The 16,008-nt window shown below is 36.8% G+C and overlaps 1 protein-coding gene across 1 annotated transcript; it reads left to right on the plus strand.

The window, feature by feature from the left end:
- The first annotated feature begins 1,736 nt into the window (after window positions 1–1,736).
- On the plus strand, window positions 1,737–13,808 carry LOC148736885 (adhesion G protein-coupled receptor L4-like). The gene is made up of 19 exons (XM_088747820.1): window positions 1,737–2,023; window positions 3,242–4,159; window positions 5,054–5,202; window positions 5,292–5,351; window positions 6,088–6,295; window positions 6,802–6,909; window positions 7,465–7,552; window positions 8,520–8,610; window positions 8,703–8,752; window positions 9,073–9,202; window positions 9,308–9,411; window positions 10,014–10,116; window positions 10,206–10,356; window positions 10,436–10,517; window positions 10,627–10,693; window positions 10,844–10,932; window positions 11,229–11,349; window positions 12,203–12,244; window positions 12,364–13,808. The coding sequence occupies exons 1-19, from the start codon at window positions 1,966–1,968 to the stop codon at window positions 12,514–12,516; spliced, it is 2,772 nt and encodes a 923-aa protein (XP_088603946.1). The 5' UTR covers window positions 1,737–1,965; the 3' UTR covers window positions 12,517–13,808.
- The last annotated feature ends 2,200 nt before the right edge of the window (window positions 13,809–16,008 follow it).

Consider the following 16,008-nt stretch of genomic DNA (forward strand, 5'->3'; position numbering starts at 1 on the left):
CAATGATATCTGACTTGATGGGCCTTCGAAGAACCACACATTAGAAACATTGCTTGGTTGAGATGTTTAATTGATCAATTACCATAAGATCACTATTGAGACATTCTTTGTTTTTTTTTTGTTTTTCTTGCTTCTTGACACTGTTACTGCTGTGGAAACTGAATGTTATTCGTTATAACTTTCCGTTGTTTAGAGGAAAAGGCGTGTTGCCCGTCACGCGTCACGCATGTTACCCGCCAGTCTTGGCAGGCTTGTTTTGATCTTCTGTTTTCAGTTCGCCATTAAACTACACGTACTTTTATTCTCGTTTTCTGCTGTCTCTGTTCACGGCTTATTACATGGTGTACCGTTTAGGTCACAATCCTTCGATCACTTTGGATTCAAGGGAAGAAACTGAACTAATTATAACTTCTCTGAAACAAGTCCGATTTGCAGCACTGTGAAATAGTAATGTAGACGAAGAGTGACGAATATCGTGTTTTATTCCTCCGATAAATAGAGAGCGAGGATGTAGGTCATAAGATGCTTTGCAGTCCAATCAGACCCTCTCTGTGACTGCTATTTGTTTTTTTTTTTTTTTGCTTTTTCTGCTTTTTTGCTTTTTTTGTTTCTTTGTTTTTTTATTAATTTTGTTCCGTTATCTTCTTCTTTTCTTTTGTTTTAATACCTAGTCTATCTAGTCATCCCAGTAAATAAACAATGTCAGGCGCCTGGCATGTCAGCTGATGATTTCCGCTGCTAAGAGATCGTCCGAAAAAGAAACAATTGGCCAAAAAGCAAAGCTTAGAGAGCAAATGTGGACATTAACATGCATCCTAATAATTTTCATATTTGGCATCGATAAAATAGTTCTGTGACCTTCTTTATGGTTCTGAACAGCGTTTGAAACCAGCTTTTTAAGGTTACTATCGCTGAGTACTAAAAAACCATTCTTTCATCTTCCATATAGAAAGGTGAAAACTCTTAGGGTCTGCTCTTTTCCGCTGGTCTATTTACTTTCCGCGAGACTAATCTGAAGACAAATACCGACGTCGACGGAGGTTATTGTGTGAAAACCGCCATTTTCATTTTGCATTACATGACGAAACTAGCCAGTAAAATTTCGCAAAAACGAATGGGTGGGTTTTAGAGTGAAATGACCTTGAGATAGTTTTGATGACAAACCCATTTTGTGTTAAAGGTCGTAGTGGCATTGCTCAAGGGTTCTGCTCGGCATACCTTGGAATTCCAGAGTGATGCATCCAGAGAAAATGATGGAAATGATATCAAAATACTTCTAGAGAAGACCAGGGTCAAAATGGCAGAGAAAGATAAGCCAGTGCAGTTATTTGAGCTGTGAGGATCATTTGAAAATTAGAAATTTGACTTAAGTATATTCATATTTTTCCGTGTCAGCTCGTGTTATGTTAATGCTCTAAAAAGACCGACACTGTTGCTTAAATAGCTGTGTAAACAACAGACTCACAGTGAATAGTTGACAGCAAGAGTGACATTTGCAGTTCCTGTTGTAATTGATACCAAAAATTTACTATCTTGAGCTTGACTTTATGATAAATTTTTATTTCATTTTATTATTTTGTAAGATTAGTGAGGAACGTAATGAAAAAGTATCTCTTGATATTGATTGATTATTTATCAGATTTGCTTGAAACAGGTGCAGGGGCTTCTTAAAAGGGAATTTAACCGAAGATAAGATGTCAAAAAATTGCATTATATTCAATTCCCTGCATAATGAGTTAGCAAAAGAAGGCTGATTTTGACTCAAAACAACACATGCGGACAGCTTATCCTTTCAGCAGGAGACCGATCTAAGTAGAAGATTTAAAAAAAAAAATTAATTCCTACCGAACTGATACTGTGAGAGGGAGCGTTATACTAATGTTCAGCTTATAAAAATTGGGAAAAACAAAAACAGAATTGGTTGAACTTAATGCTGACACAAACTTAAGCTACACGGGAAGAGAGATGTTTACGAAAGCATGTAAGATATGGGGAACTGTTCTAGTATCAATAACTTTGTTGGGTGAGTACCAAAGTTCTTTTATGAACATAAATTTAGTTCATTTAGTAACACAAGCATACTCCGAAAAGAATAACTTCATCAGAGTTCCCTAACGGGACTCGAAGATTTTGCCCTCACGACGGCTTTTGGACGGAAATAAGGACGGGAAGAGAAATAAAACCTTTGAAGTTCTCATCTTCCTGTATTACGAGGATATAATTTGAGAAACCGGTCTATTATTATTACTGAGCTCAGTATAGATAACTCAAGTTAGCTATAAGCCAAATTCAACTTAAGTAGATTTTCAAGGTAAGACTCTTACGCAGCCATGTAAATAAAAATTTATTTCAAGCCTGTTGAATTAGAACAAAGATATGGATTCTGTGGAATGATCAAAATAGACGCATATGTACTGGAAAACGTATCTAAACTACATTTCAAAAAACCTCATAAACTGAGGACTCTGCGAAAAGACGGAATGTTCTTCTTTTTTTCTTTTATCTGAATTCTCAGCTTTTATCACTTTGTTGATTTATCAAACTCCTGTCGTTGCGCAATTGACAGTTGAACAATTGACACTGTTAAACAGAAAAAAAATGTGCCTCTCCAGTAAATCAGAGAAGGATACACTGTAGTCAAACCAGGGAGTGCTTCATGAACATTGTAGATACTTTCTTTCTGCCATTGGTATCAATGAGAACAGTATTTCAAAGACAATGTTTTGTCGTCGGGTTTGTAAAGATTTCGTTGCTACTGATGTCACAAACAATCGCCTTCAGCAAAAGGATATGAGTGCTATGTAAATGACCAAATGTGGAGGAAAAAATTATTCATTCTGAGCCTTAGGTCTACAGACTTGATTAAAAAATCGTGTACCATCATACGCTGATGTTTCCATTAATACATGGCAAATAAGTCGAAATAAGTGAAAACTTTTAATTAAAAGCTGTATGCTGTTCTTTCTGATTTTCATTTCTTCTGGTAAATTTGTAACGACCCCAGCAACATCACTTTTGAAGCGTACCTGTGAATCCCATTTCAGGGCTCTGGTGTCAATTAATGATTAATGACTTTCAGCCAACACATTTCTTTAAATTTAGACAGCATAGCCACGGTGATTTAATGTCGTATCTCTTTAAAAGAAAGAAAAAAAAAACTTACAAAGGATGGCGACACTGATTATCTTTATCATCATTTTTCTTTGTTTGTTATTTTTTTTCTCAAATATTATTTTTCCAGGATATGCCAGACTCGACCAAGATATCTGCAACTCCAGCGAAATCCCATGTTCACGGGAATGTTTTAAGGAGGAAGAAAAGTGTGACCAACTGTGCCCTAAAGGCAACTATAACTGTTCTCTTGACTGTAACGGAAAGAATTGCGACCAAGATTGCGACGCTGAGAGCTGTAACCTAGAGTGCAACAGTAAAGAGTGTGATCAAAAGTGTAAGAACAACGTAAAAGAATGCATTATGTATTCCAACGGGAGTAAATGTAAACAGACATGCGATGCTGAGGTATGCCTCATGACAGTAAGTGCATCAATGAATGATACACTAGAACAGAAATGCAACGGAGTTGTAGCAAGATGCCATGCACAATGCTACGTGGGCAACGGTAATTGTAAGCAGCACTGCGACGCTGAAAGATGCAATCTAGAATGCAGCGGGAAAGAGTGTGATCAGAAATGCAATGGTGCAGTGAAAGAATGCAACATGCATTGTATTGCCAGTAAATGTAAACAGACGTGTGACGCTAAGGAATGTCACATTACAGGAAGTGCAATACAGGATATACCCGAACAGAAATGCAACGGAAGAATAGATATATGCGATGCACAATGCTACGTGAGTAGCGGTAAATGTTTGCAACGTTGCGATGCTAAAATATGTAATCTGGAATGCTGCGGGAAAGAATGTGATCAGAAGTGCAACTGGGGAGTGGATGGATGCAATATGTTTTGCACCACAAATGAGTGTAACCAAAAGTGCGACACTGGCTCCTGTAACAGGACAGAAATCCAGCCAGTCAATTCACTGGCTGAGCAGAAGTGCATCTCAATTTTCAATTACAGGACTTTATCTACGCCAAAGGTTATTGTAACGGCTTCAACTACAACAACTGAAGTCATTAACACTCAACCATCATCTACACAAGGTAAAGTAACTTACCAGACTTTTCATGAGTGCCATTTCAACGATAAACAGACCTTGAGTAAGTGTTTGTAAGTGCCCCCTATATGAAAATGAGATATCTTGAGTGTAAATGCGAGTTAAGTCTAACCGTAAAGTTTACCGTTTAGAAATACGAGTGAATACGAACCGTAAAGTTAACCGTTTACTCTTACACGATGCACCGTGAGGTGAACTCAAAATTCAGCACTAAACAATCGAATTCAGATCGAATTCAGCTTGAATTCAGTTAAAAACTCGGTGGCCCTCGTGGTCTTTTCTCGAAGGCCACTCACGCGCACACCCGAAGGTCAAGCGCCTCCGCAGGGGACCCAGAGGGCGAACGTGAAGCCCAGCGCTAACATTGATAGTAAATTCCCAAGTTTTTTATATTCCATGAGAGCTTTCTGATATCATTTTAGATTGCATTTCGATAATGAGAATTTGCTTTAACATACAGCTCACTTGCAATCATCATATGGGTCGCCATCACCATTCTCATTTCTCTTACCATCATCGTTACTATCATTGTCATCGACTTTCTCATTATCGTTATCATCATCATCGTCTTCGTTGTCCTCCCCATTGTCGTCATCATTATCACCACGGTCACCGTCATCATCGTCATCATCATCATTATCATCATTGTCACCAAAAAATCCAACATCAACGTCATTATCATGATCTCATTTATTTCCATTAACATTTTGGTCATTGTCGTCATCGTCATCGTCATCGTCATCATTACCATCATCGTTTTTGTCGTTAATATCGTCAACACCACTGTCATCGTCGTCATCTTCGTCTCCATCGTCATTGTCAGTATCATCATCCTCCTCTTTGTCACCATCCTTACCTTCGATTTCATTGTCGTTACCAGCTTTATCGTCATCTTCGTCATTATCATCATCAACATCACTATCCCTGTCATCATCGTCGTTTTCGTCCTCGTCGTCTTCATCGTCATTGTCATCGTCATCTCTAACTTGCACAAGTCCATCATTGCCGCTGGTAACAATCGAGAGTCTGGTAGGTATCGTAATTTAATTTATCTTTTTTGCTTTTATTATTTCCATAATCTATGGCGTATGTTGACGTTGTTGTCTTTTTTACCTAAGGGAAATGAATATGTTTCTAAACTGTACGGAATAGACATTAGCAGAGAAAGTTCCCTCAAGGTATCTATCACCATACATTTAATATATTAATCATTTAACTAGATAGCGTGCACATTATCGTGAAAGTGACCATCTTAATGTGAGCGCGTAGGAGTTTGAGAGAATTATAAGAATCTGGTGAATACCTCTTACTCTCCGCAATGTCAGGATATCTGAAACTTAAACAGTTTTCGAGTTTCTTTCGACAAAACAACGATTTTTTTTCTCAAGATACACTTTATTAATTAGCTAGGAATGCTGCGTCCTAAGCAGGCAAAAGACATCGATGTTTCTTCTTCCACGTTAAATAGCATACTAAAACGAGAAAAGGAAGGAAAAAAAAAAAAGGAAACGAACAAACAAATAGAAACATAGAAGTTAATGTCTGCCAGGCTCTGTCTTTCTTATTTTTCTTGTTTGTTAATGTTTTTCCCCGTGTTGTTGTTGTCGGCTTTTTCTTTTTTTTTGTCCTTGCTCGTGAATTTGTCTTTGTAGCTTTTTTGGTCTTTGTTGTTCTGTTTTTCTTTGTTGTTGTTATTGTTTTTTCTTTTTTTCGCGAGAGATCTGAAATCTGAACTCAAATTTGCATCACTGTTTATACAAAACAAGTCCAACGTGAAATGCTGCTTATTAAGGGCTGTTTACCTTATTCGACCCTCCTGCAGAAATTCAATTTTCATTGAGTTTACAACATTATCAGATATTGAAAAACTTGAAGTTAATGTATGATAAATGATAAATATTTATCTAATTACAGGAGTCAATGATTTTGTTTGGAAACTTCGCCGATCTGTGTCAGAATATAACAAAACCTATCATAGGCCAACTTTGTAAGGAAGAAATAAAGAAAAGAACGGAAACCATCTTTCGGGTGGCAGTCGCCTTCGAGAAATTTGTTCTTAAGTACAGCAAGTACCACTTGAGTGAGGCAAGACCTTCCAAAAAGATGACTGACCAAAAAATGGGTGAGTTAGAGCCCGAGATTCATTTCACATTTGTGCTTTTTTGTTACTTGGATATTTTGCATCTTAATGATTTTTCGCTGTTTTTATTCATAACAAATTTTATTTTCCAAAGTGGCGGTCAATATCTGTCACTATTCACCGACTCTAAGGGGAATTAATCTTCCAGTATATTCCGCGCAGATAACGAAAAAATGGTCGGAAATCAAACTTTGGACGCGCAGTTTGGTCTCTTCTTTTGCTCAAGGGTGAATAGCACTTGCTATTCACTTCCGAAAAAGCCAGTTGGCGGCCGTTAAAACCACTTTTTACTTGAGTGGTGTATAGTAATTAAGGATATCTGTAGAACAGTTATATTCTGCTGCATCTTATGAAACCCAATTACATATGGGTAATCTTAATTCGATTCTGTCCAAGTATATACCTTGAAATCTTTATTAAATTCTTAGAAAACGCGCCCCTACACATAAGTTATCACTGTGTCACTTATCTTCTGCTCCTTTCGGCAGCTGTGGGTATTCAATTAGGCTACCGCCAAAATACAAGTGACTTCTTTCTCAAGGAGGAAGGATGGGAAGCAAGCATCAATATATCTTCTGCAAATTTTGCCAAGAATGGTTTGTATTAACCATCTGTTTATCGGTCTGTCTCATGGAGTATCATTTTGCTCTCGATTTCTGATTTATTGATATAGTAGATTTACGTTTTCCCTCAATAGGTGGTAAAATTGTTTTTGGTAGTAATGGTGAAAATTGATATTCTTCTGGTATTAGTTTGCATTTGGATAAATATTTAGGACGAAAGAACAGGAAACGCGCAAACTGCTCTGGTATTTTTATGATGTCCAAATCAAGCAGAAAAATAACAATAGCAAAATAGGTAGCTAAGATAATAATTGCTAGCAGAGTGTTGGGGTCAATTAATTATATGACATTTAATGCAATATCCAGTGTAAAAGTAACAATTGGTTTGCTTGGTTAGTTAAGCATTAATGTAGGAGAGTCGAACATTTACAGTCTGTTTTAATTTTCGAAAATATCTTGGTCAAGATTCCCGAACGAACTCGAGTCTCATTAAACGTAAATTACCTCTCAAGATTAAGAGCTCGCTTTGTGGCATATACCGATGCATTTCATTTTCACATATCTTTTTGTATTCTGTTTCCTTTTCAGGGTCAGTGATCGTAGGGTGTGTGTACAAGGATCTTCACGAACTACTGCTGACACATCAATCTGTTGGGAATGAAACTGACAATACAAGGTCAGCTTAATGCGTGAGATTTTTGAGAACTGGTGCAAGTTTAGCATGTCTGCTTTGAGTTATGTTCCATGATGCAGAGAATTCAGCCGATCATAATAAAGCTTTTTTTCTTAAATTTAGGACAATTGCGCTAGAAATAAATTATTTTTCTTACTATTAACTTTTCACAGTGGAGACAAACATTTTATAAAGGCACTTCCCTTTAATAACGAATATGGGATGCTTGATTTAAGGTTACTTTTAGCAATAACTCGTCAAAATGGGCAAAACTTTTTTTTTGCTCTTTGGTTAGAGAAATCATCTTTGTTACATTTGTAGCAGGAAAATATACTGCATCTTAAAAAAAAAAGCGACCTACGGCGTAAGGAGTGCCAGTTTAGGATAGCTGGTACCAAATATTGAAAGATGAAATGCCGGATCTGGGATAGGGTCGTTAGCAGGGGTTACGTTTTGCGCGGACTTTTGTTCAGGATCTCAATTTGCACTCGACTACGTCTTGTGTTTCTCCCTACACTTCTTTTGTGCTCTAGCCGCTTCCGCGTGCTTTATAGCAGAACAGAGCACAGTCACGGATTGTTAAATAGGTTATGTTTTTGATAAAACTTGGATTGAATATTTGTCAGATGTTATTGCGGAAAAGGGTGTGAGGCCTTTACGAACATTTTCCTGCGACTTCTCAGCGAGATATTACCTATTGTACAACTTCAAAATAGATTTTCTTAGGAACCAAGAGAAATATCTAAAAAAGCCTCTTTTTTAGCCTATTATCTGCTGTATGATACAGTCCAGTACTTTTGGATATCCACGGTAACTCGAAGGCTTGTAACTCAGTTAATAAAACACCGTTAGTTGTCTGTAAAGGCCTACACAATCCTATTAAAAAAAAAAAAACTCAATTTTTTTTATTTTTAGAGTTTATACTTAATAAGCTTAGCATTGATTATTTTTAGCAAAATGTTCCATACAGGTTTGTGAACACCAGGATAATGACCGCAGATATGGATCCTAAGCCGGAAAAACTACAACAGGATGTCGTCTTGAAGCTCAGAAGCCTGGAGGTAATTAGTATTTTAGAGCACTGAGAGATAACTTCAGTCCTTTTTTTTATGTTGTGTTGACTTGATTCAGATGAAATAAAATCTATTTTCAGGTCGTGGAGGCAGAGAAGCGTTGCGTGTTTTGGAGCGGCTATAGCAAGAGGTAAAATGGATATACATTGAGTGATTTAATTTTAAATTAAAGTTCTTCTTCAACGTCCAAAATTAAATTAATACCATGGACTTTTTTTTTTCTGTTTGTCTGTCACTTCCAGAGATATTTTGTACCTGAAATTAATGTTTATCATATATTTTACCTATGAAGAATAAGGTGAGAGTATCTTGATGGTCCAAATGTGTACCTAAAAAAAACCAAGCCCTCCTTCAAATAGGCCTTTAAACACTCTGCTTGTTTGAAATTCCAATCCCTTTCTTCACATATTTTTTTTCCATTTGTCATATTCATTAACTTTTTTTTTTAAGTCCAGACGGGTTCACTGGCGAGGGTTGTCATGTAGATTCAGCGAAGAGCAACTCAGCGCAAACAGTTTGTAGATGCAATCATTTGACTTACTTTGCTGTCTTAGTTGACTTTAACAATGGTGACACAAAGGTATTTTTTTAAATTATGTCTGTATTTTCGAGTGTACTTACAAGTAGTTCATCCGTTTGGTCAATTGATTAACTCTTTATTTTTTGTTTCTAATTTCTAATACAGCTCACCAAGAAGGACGGAACTATTCTGGAGACAATCACTTACGTAGGATTAAGCCTTTCCATCATCGGGATGCTTTTGACAATCATCCTGTATTCTTTCCTCACGTAAGCACCGTTACCAGACAATCAGTTATGACTTTGAAGCTGATTCAATAAGGCAGGCCAAAACGTGCAAAACATGATTTAAAAAATCACTATTTGCAGCTGTGATTTGAAAAAAACTTGGTGGTTATTGGATTGGTTTAATAAGTGACTTAGTTCCGTAAAATATATGTGCGTTACTGACCAAGCAAGAGCCTAAGATGGCAGGATATTGGCCGAGGTCTTTTTTTTTACATTTTTATGGATGCAAAAAAGAACAAGGGATCTAAGCTCGGGTAGCCGATCTATAAAAAATTTGATGAGGGACGAGTACCACACATTATCAGTGACAATATAGCTCATCTACTTTCAATTCATTTAATTTATAACGGACATTTAAAACAATAAACGTAACTAGGAAATAGCAATAGCGTTCCTTCCAACTTCTTTGCAACCAAATACGTACATTGGGAATGTTGAAAATGTAATTCATTTGTTCGTACATTTTGTGTTTATTGTATGTTGGTTTTTTCCCCTTGACTTCAAGTTTGCTTTTGATTAGTATCACTGATTTGTCTTGTTCTCCTCTTTGTTGTTTTTTTTCTTAATTTTTGTTCCTTTGTCAGGGATGTTCGTCAACCTCTGTCACAAATACGTTTAAGCCTTTCTGCGTCCCTCGGAGCTGTACAAATGATCTTTCTGGCCGGGATAAACGCCACAGAAAATATGGTAAGTTGCATGTTCCCACATTCACTGACGAAATTGTCTTTTTTGACAGCCGGAGAATGTACTTCTGTGTTCTTTTTCTCTTTCTTTAGGCTGCCTGTATCACAGCGGCAGCTCTTATGCAGTATTTCCTGATGGCCGCTTTCTGCTGGATGCTGGTCGAGGGGATTTATCTCTACCTGTTTGTTGTAAAGGTGTACAACATCAACACCAAGATGCACATGTATCACGTCATGTCATGGGGTATTTATGAATATTTATCGCCTTATTTGGTTTATGATTCCCCGACATACACTGCATTATTCTTTCTCTCTAATTAAAGGCCTTCCTATCTTCATGGTGGGCATTTCACTGGGCATCGCTTCTGGAAAAGATGGACTCGAAAGCTACACCAGTGAGAAATAGTAAGAAATTCATTAGCTTCTGCTAGGGATTGCAGATGGTTTGAACTGAGGTACCGTTTCATCAGATGGAAGTTTTCTCTGCTTCCTTTTTTTCTTTCCTTTTCTCAAGTTGCTGGTTGTCTTCGACTAATAAGCTGATCTGGATTTTTGTGACATTTGTGGCGTTTATCGAATCAGTAAGTTTATGAAAAATTCATGTCGTATGAATGTTTTTGATTCGCATATTCGGAAATCTTTGTCTCACACTCGTGAAAAATTGACTATTATGTTTATTTTGATCGACTTCCATTTTCCAATACAAAGTTTTAACGCATTTTTTTTTTCAGCTCAACATTTTGATACTTGTGCGAGTCATAAGGGAGATCACTACACTTGTAGAACCATTAGCGGAAGACAACTACGGGAAGCAAATAAGGTATGTTTTGAAATGTCACACACCAAAAAAAAAAAAAAAAGTTTTCCAAACTTAACTGAGACTTCCCATTGAGTTTTCCAGCTCCTCCTCTGGGATCATTGGGGATCGTGGAGAAGCAAAATCCACTGTTTTCCCTGGAGCCAGCCTTAATTGCTTTGTATTACCTTCCTCCATGATACTCGCTTACTTCCTTATTATACGGAATCTGTGGCTTATCTAAAATTGATAAATAAATGTGAAGAAGATAAAGAAAAGGCTAACTCTCATACCGTGTTAGAATTGTTCTCCTCTTTTAGACTTGGGGTTAAAGCGGGCGTGGTGATGATTCCTCTGCTGGGTGTCACGTGGCTGTTTGGCTTTCTGTCACCATTGCACAAAGTTTTCACCTACATTTTTACCATCCTCAACTCGATACAGGTTAGCGCTAACTTTGTGATGTATGACATTGAAATAATCAGGCTAGAAAGAACAGATTTACAAATCCCTCAGTTGTCATGGTCTGACATTTTAATTATGGCAAGATCGAATCGGTCCTAAAAAAGGAAAAATAACATGAATAAGAAATAAGAAATCAGTAATTACTCTGTATAATCATTTATGATACAGAATCTCCTGCCATTTCTATGCCATTTGTTGTAATTGATAAACGTTTTAATACTACTACCACATCTACACCAAAGCTTAGGGGCCACTGACCGTCAATATCGAGAATCCGCAAGAAGTTACCAAATATGCACAATCTTCCATCACTTTACGGTGGGGGGGGGGCGAGAACAACGGTTGTCTAGGTGTACTTTAAACTTCACGATATTACTAAAAAAAAAGTGCAATAGAACTTTTTTTATATAACATTTGGGAAAAGGTTTATCAAAAAGGTCCTTTAGGAAAAAAGAAAATGAATTACTAAATTGATATTGTGCAACTCTCGGCGGATTCATGATATTTACGGTGAGTGGTTCTTAAATTATTAGACCAGGTTGGATTTTTTGTTGTGTTTTGTTTTTTCTCGAGGAGGCTTGACAAAACATTTGTCAACGTTCAGATTAACCAATTGTAATTACTATGAAAACTGTTAAAAAAACCCAGTTTTTTAATTCTCCTTTGCTAATTTCTTTTTAAGCTTAACCTAGTTTTACTAACAAATGTTTTGCCGTTGTAAATGCAGTATAATTTTAAGTTGTGTTTAAGCTTTAAATTAACATCACTCTCAACTCTTCATACATTGTAAAGAAGAACCTCCATGAGTTTTTAGACCATTTTTCTGTTTCAGGGGCTCCTGATTTTTGCTCTACACTGCGTGCGAAACAGCCAGGTGAGATGAAGTTTCAAAGATATAGATTTTTCGAATAAATAGAGTTAAATAAATAAAAGTTACTACCTTGAAGATATCAATATTACACAATTGACATTTTTTTCGCTTGTCATCAACAGATTCAAGAGCGATTTAAAAGAAAGCTGAACACTGTTTTTCCATCTTTTTATACTAGAAACTCCATAACGAAGGGCTCACAAATCAATCCAAGTTTTGTTGGCGATGTGGGGGCAGCTGAGTTACAGTCTTGCCCCGAGTTTGAACTGAAATAATATTCAAATAACCGAGCTTAACAGGCTGAGACTAGCCGTCGAATGTTTAATGCGATCGTCAGTTTTAATCTGTCGGCAAAGTCAAGTCGTTTTGCTCGGTTCTTTGGTTGTCGGAGTAATTCCTTTGCAGTGTGACAGTCATGGTTGGCAATTAACTACTTATGAAGAGTCTATACCAATGTAAGCCAGCTTTTCAAAGTCAGTAATCCTTGAGGTTTTTCAAAAATTGATCAAACGCAGAAACACTTAGTTCTATCTTTAATCATTGATATAAAGTAACATGGAGACTCTCGCTAAACCAATCCAAGGAAACGGTTCATTCATTGTTCATATCCAAACCAATCGAAAGAAATGGTTCATTCATTGTTAATATCTAATCAGAGGCCAGTTGTCACCCCTTCTCTTAGCGGTAAGGGCTTAATTGTTATTTCAATGACTTATTTCCAAAGGGCTCAAGGCTACTCTAGACGTGGTGTGCCCTCGTCTCGTGCATTTTGGGACTTGCTTGTCTTTAAACAGTATTTTGTTTATCTCTAGCAGTCTTTTGAGTTTTAAATCATTAACATCATTAATTTTAATTTTTTAGTTCTTTCTTTTAAAATCTTGAATGCCAAATATTTGCTCTTCTTACACGCGATGGCTCAGTATTTGATCCATTAAGTACTAAGTAAACTTAGGGCCTCCTGTTAGACAGTTTGTTGTTATTGTAGTAATAGCAGCTGCAGGAAAGACTTCAATTAAAAAAAAAGAAAATGAATGAATATAATTGAACATTTAAAGTGAATCTCCACACTTTTTGGAGATAACTATCAAAATGTTTCAAACGTACTTTTCAATAGGTTTGGCACAAAACAATTGTCTTATTAGGTAATGTGATCTTTTTTTTTCTTCTTCTTATCGTTTTCCAAAGAAGGTTCTGGAAACCACTTCGAGTTTCACGCGAATAGTGCACAATGCACCCTGGGCTGAATGCGTGTGACGGTTGCTCGGTGCACTCGCCGTGTAGGTTTTTCGCTCTTGCTGATGCCACGTATATTGCTGTCTTCTAAAAAGCATTTTGATGAATACGTCGCAGATCGTCCTCATGGAGTGTTCGATCGGTGGTCAACAATTTAGAAATCAAAACCTAACGCACCGCGATATTCTTCATCTTCGACTTCACTTTCCTGTCTCCCTTCTCACGAAGAGTGCTTCGACTCTAATCTCAGAGACAGCATTATATGCGACTGTACTCTAAAAACCCTTTCAATTGTGTTCAGATATATCATTAAATGATAACCGTGTATCACGTGCATTATTGCCACGTTACGTATTGCTGAGTTATATGTTCCGCACGCCTGGTTTTGCATTTAGCTGTCCTCACGCGTATTGACCCACACTTTCCCTTCCCAACCCCTCCTCATGTTTATCTCGTCTTCAGTTTTCTGACCCTTTAACGGTCGATGGTCAAAACCATTAAAAGTTTCACATAGAACTCGTTATCTAAAAATATTGAGAAGATAATCCCTGATTTGTAGAATTCTATGGTAGAATTGCATTACTATATTTGCTTAGATGCATTACCAGAAAAGTCCCTCCGGCAACTACAACGCGCTGCCTCATTTTTATGATCGATAGATCGATGGTAAATGAAAGAAAATGAATGGTAAATTTCGTCCTGGCGTTATGTCGTCACAACGATAAATCGAAGAGCGCCCAGTACATCATCACCAATATAGCACTCAAGTTAATTTGTAATATCTGAATTCCGCAATTTGTCGCAGAGGCAGAGATACGTCAAAATCGATTCGATACTTACACTAGCAATACACGAACCACCCTCAATTGGAAAACAAAACTGATAACGGCCTTTTCTGAGTAATGCGTCACGGTTTCATTTCTCTTTCTAAAATGCATGCAATCTCTCATTGCTTCATCGGTAATACTCAAGTTCATATTCATATTGGAGATGTCTATTTTTATGCTGATGACACTACCCTATCTTTTTTTGGTGAGAGTGTAGATGCCTTCTTTTTGCCGCACTTAACATTATGGTTGACAATTACTAAATTGGAGCAAAAATATTAAACTCACAATACATCCAATCAAAACTGAAGCATTGCAAATTAGGAATCTCCTTTTATTGGACCATCTTGCATTTAATAGTCTGAACATGTTTCTCAAGTGAGAGTTTCTTTCGTGCAAAAGGTTAAAGCAATAAAACCAATGAAGTACCTACCTGTAAATACTTTGCAAGAGATGTTTTTTCCTCTTTGGAATCGATACATCCAAAAGCAGCGAGAATTATTTTCAACCTTGATCTGTTTATTTCTGTTGTTAAATGTCTTTTGAATTCTCACTTGCCCTCCATTTCTTATTTTTACAAGAAGTATGTCCTTGTATTCATGCATGAGGTTTATTTTGATTCCTTGTCTTTTTATCCTGGTGAACTGTTTTAAAAAAAAGTCTCTGGTAAATATCTACAAGCTATAAATCAGATGTTTACACCCAGACCTAAGTCTGAGCTCGGAAGAAATTCTCTAAGGCACAGAGAGCTCCTCATATGGAACTAAATGAACAAAACGATTAATGTTTCGAGTAAAAAAAAATTTGTTGTCACTTACTAAAAAATTGGAGTGAGGACGTTTCGGTTAAAATACTATAACCTTCTTCAGCAATAACATGGCTGCGAAAACAAATGAGTACTTCAAAAAGAGCCGCAGAAAGGTCACTTGGGATTGCCAAGGGCCTTGTAAACATCTACCACTTGAGTCAGCAAATTTAATTCGAGCCAAGAGTACTTCGATCCTGAAAAACAGCAAACACTCGCGTCATCGCAACATGACAAAAGATGAACTCGAAACCTTAAAACGATTATCAAAGGATACATCAGTTACCATCCTACCAGCAGATAAAGGTCGTGCGGTTGTCGTGATGGACAGCAGCGACTACTAACAAGAAATCAATGGACGTTTACAAGATCAGAACACTTTTTCCCATTTGTTTTTGTAGCTGTTGGATGTCCTCAGCTAGCAGTTTGATTTTGGATATTTGTCACATTTGTGATTACGATTGAATTTGTAAGTCTCTGATTTGCATCACTTTCTTTTGACATTACTATTTGAGATTTTAGTTTAACGCTTGGATCACTTTCTTTTGACATTATTCTTTGGGATTTTAGTTTAACATTTGATGTGCCCAACAGATATACTTCAATACAAAATTATATTTATATCCTTCCCCTCTAAGGTCAACATTTTGATACTCATTCCAGTCGTAAGGGAGATGACCAGAATGCAGCCAAGAGGAGATAAGCAAATCCAGCAAATACGGTGAGATAGATCTTCAAAATTATGATAAAAAGAAAGACAGTTTCTGCCTGAGACTCTTATTAGAATTTTATCAAATTTTTAAATCATCCTTTTAATAATATTTGTCTCACTCATTTGTTAGTTAATATTAGTAAAACATGATTATTTCTTATATGTGCACGATCCTTCGCAGTAAAGCACT

The sequence above is a fragment of the Stylophora pistillata genome, chromosome 2, assembly GCF_964205215.1.
Source record: "Stylophora pistillata chromosome 2, jaStyPist1.2, whole genome shotgun sequence".
Taxonomy (NCBI): Eukaryota; Metazoa; Cnidaria; class Anthozoa; order Scleractinia; family Pocilloporidae; genus Stylophora; species Stylophora pistillata.

Coding starts and splice junctions, on each gene's coding strand:
- LOC148736885 (XM_088747820.1), top strand. CDS start 1,966: ATGTTTACGAAAGCATGTAAGATATGGGGAACTGTTCTAGTATCAATA. Junction 6,296..6,801: donor GATGACTGACCAAAAAATGG/GTGAGTTAGAGC, acceptor TCCTTTCGGCAG/CTGTGGGTATTCAATTAGGC. Junction 8,753..9,072: donor TGGAGCGGCTATAGCAAGAG/GTAAAATGGATA, acceptor TTTTTTTTTAAG/TCCAGACGGGTTCACTGGCG.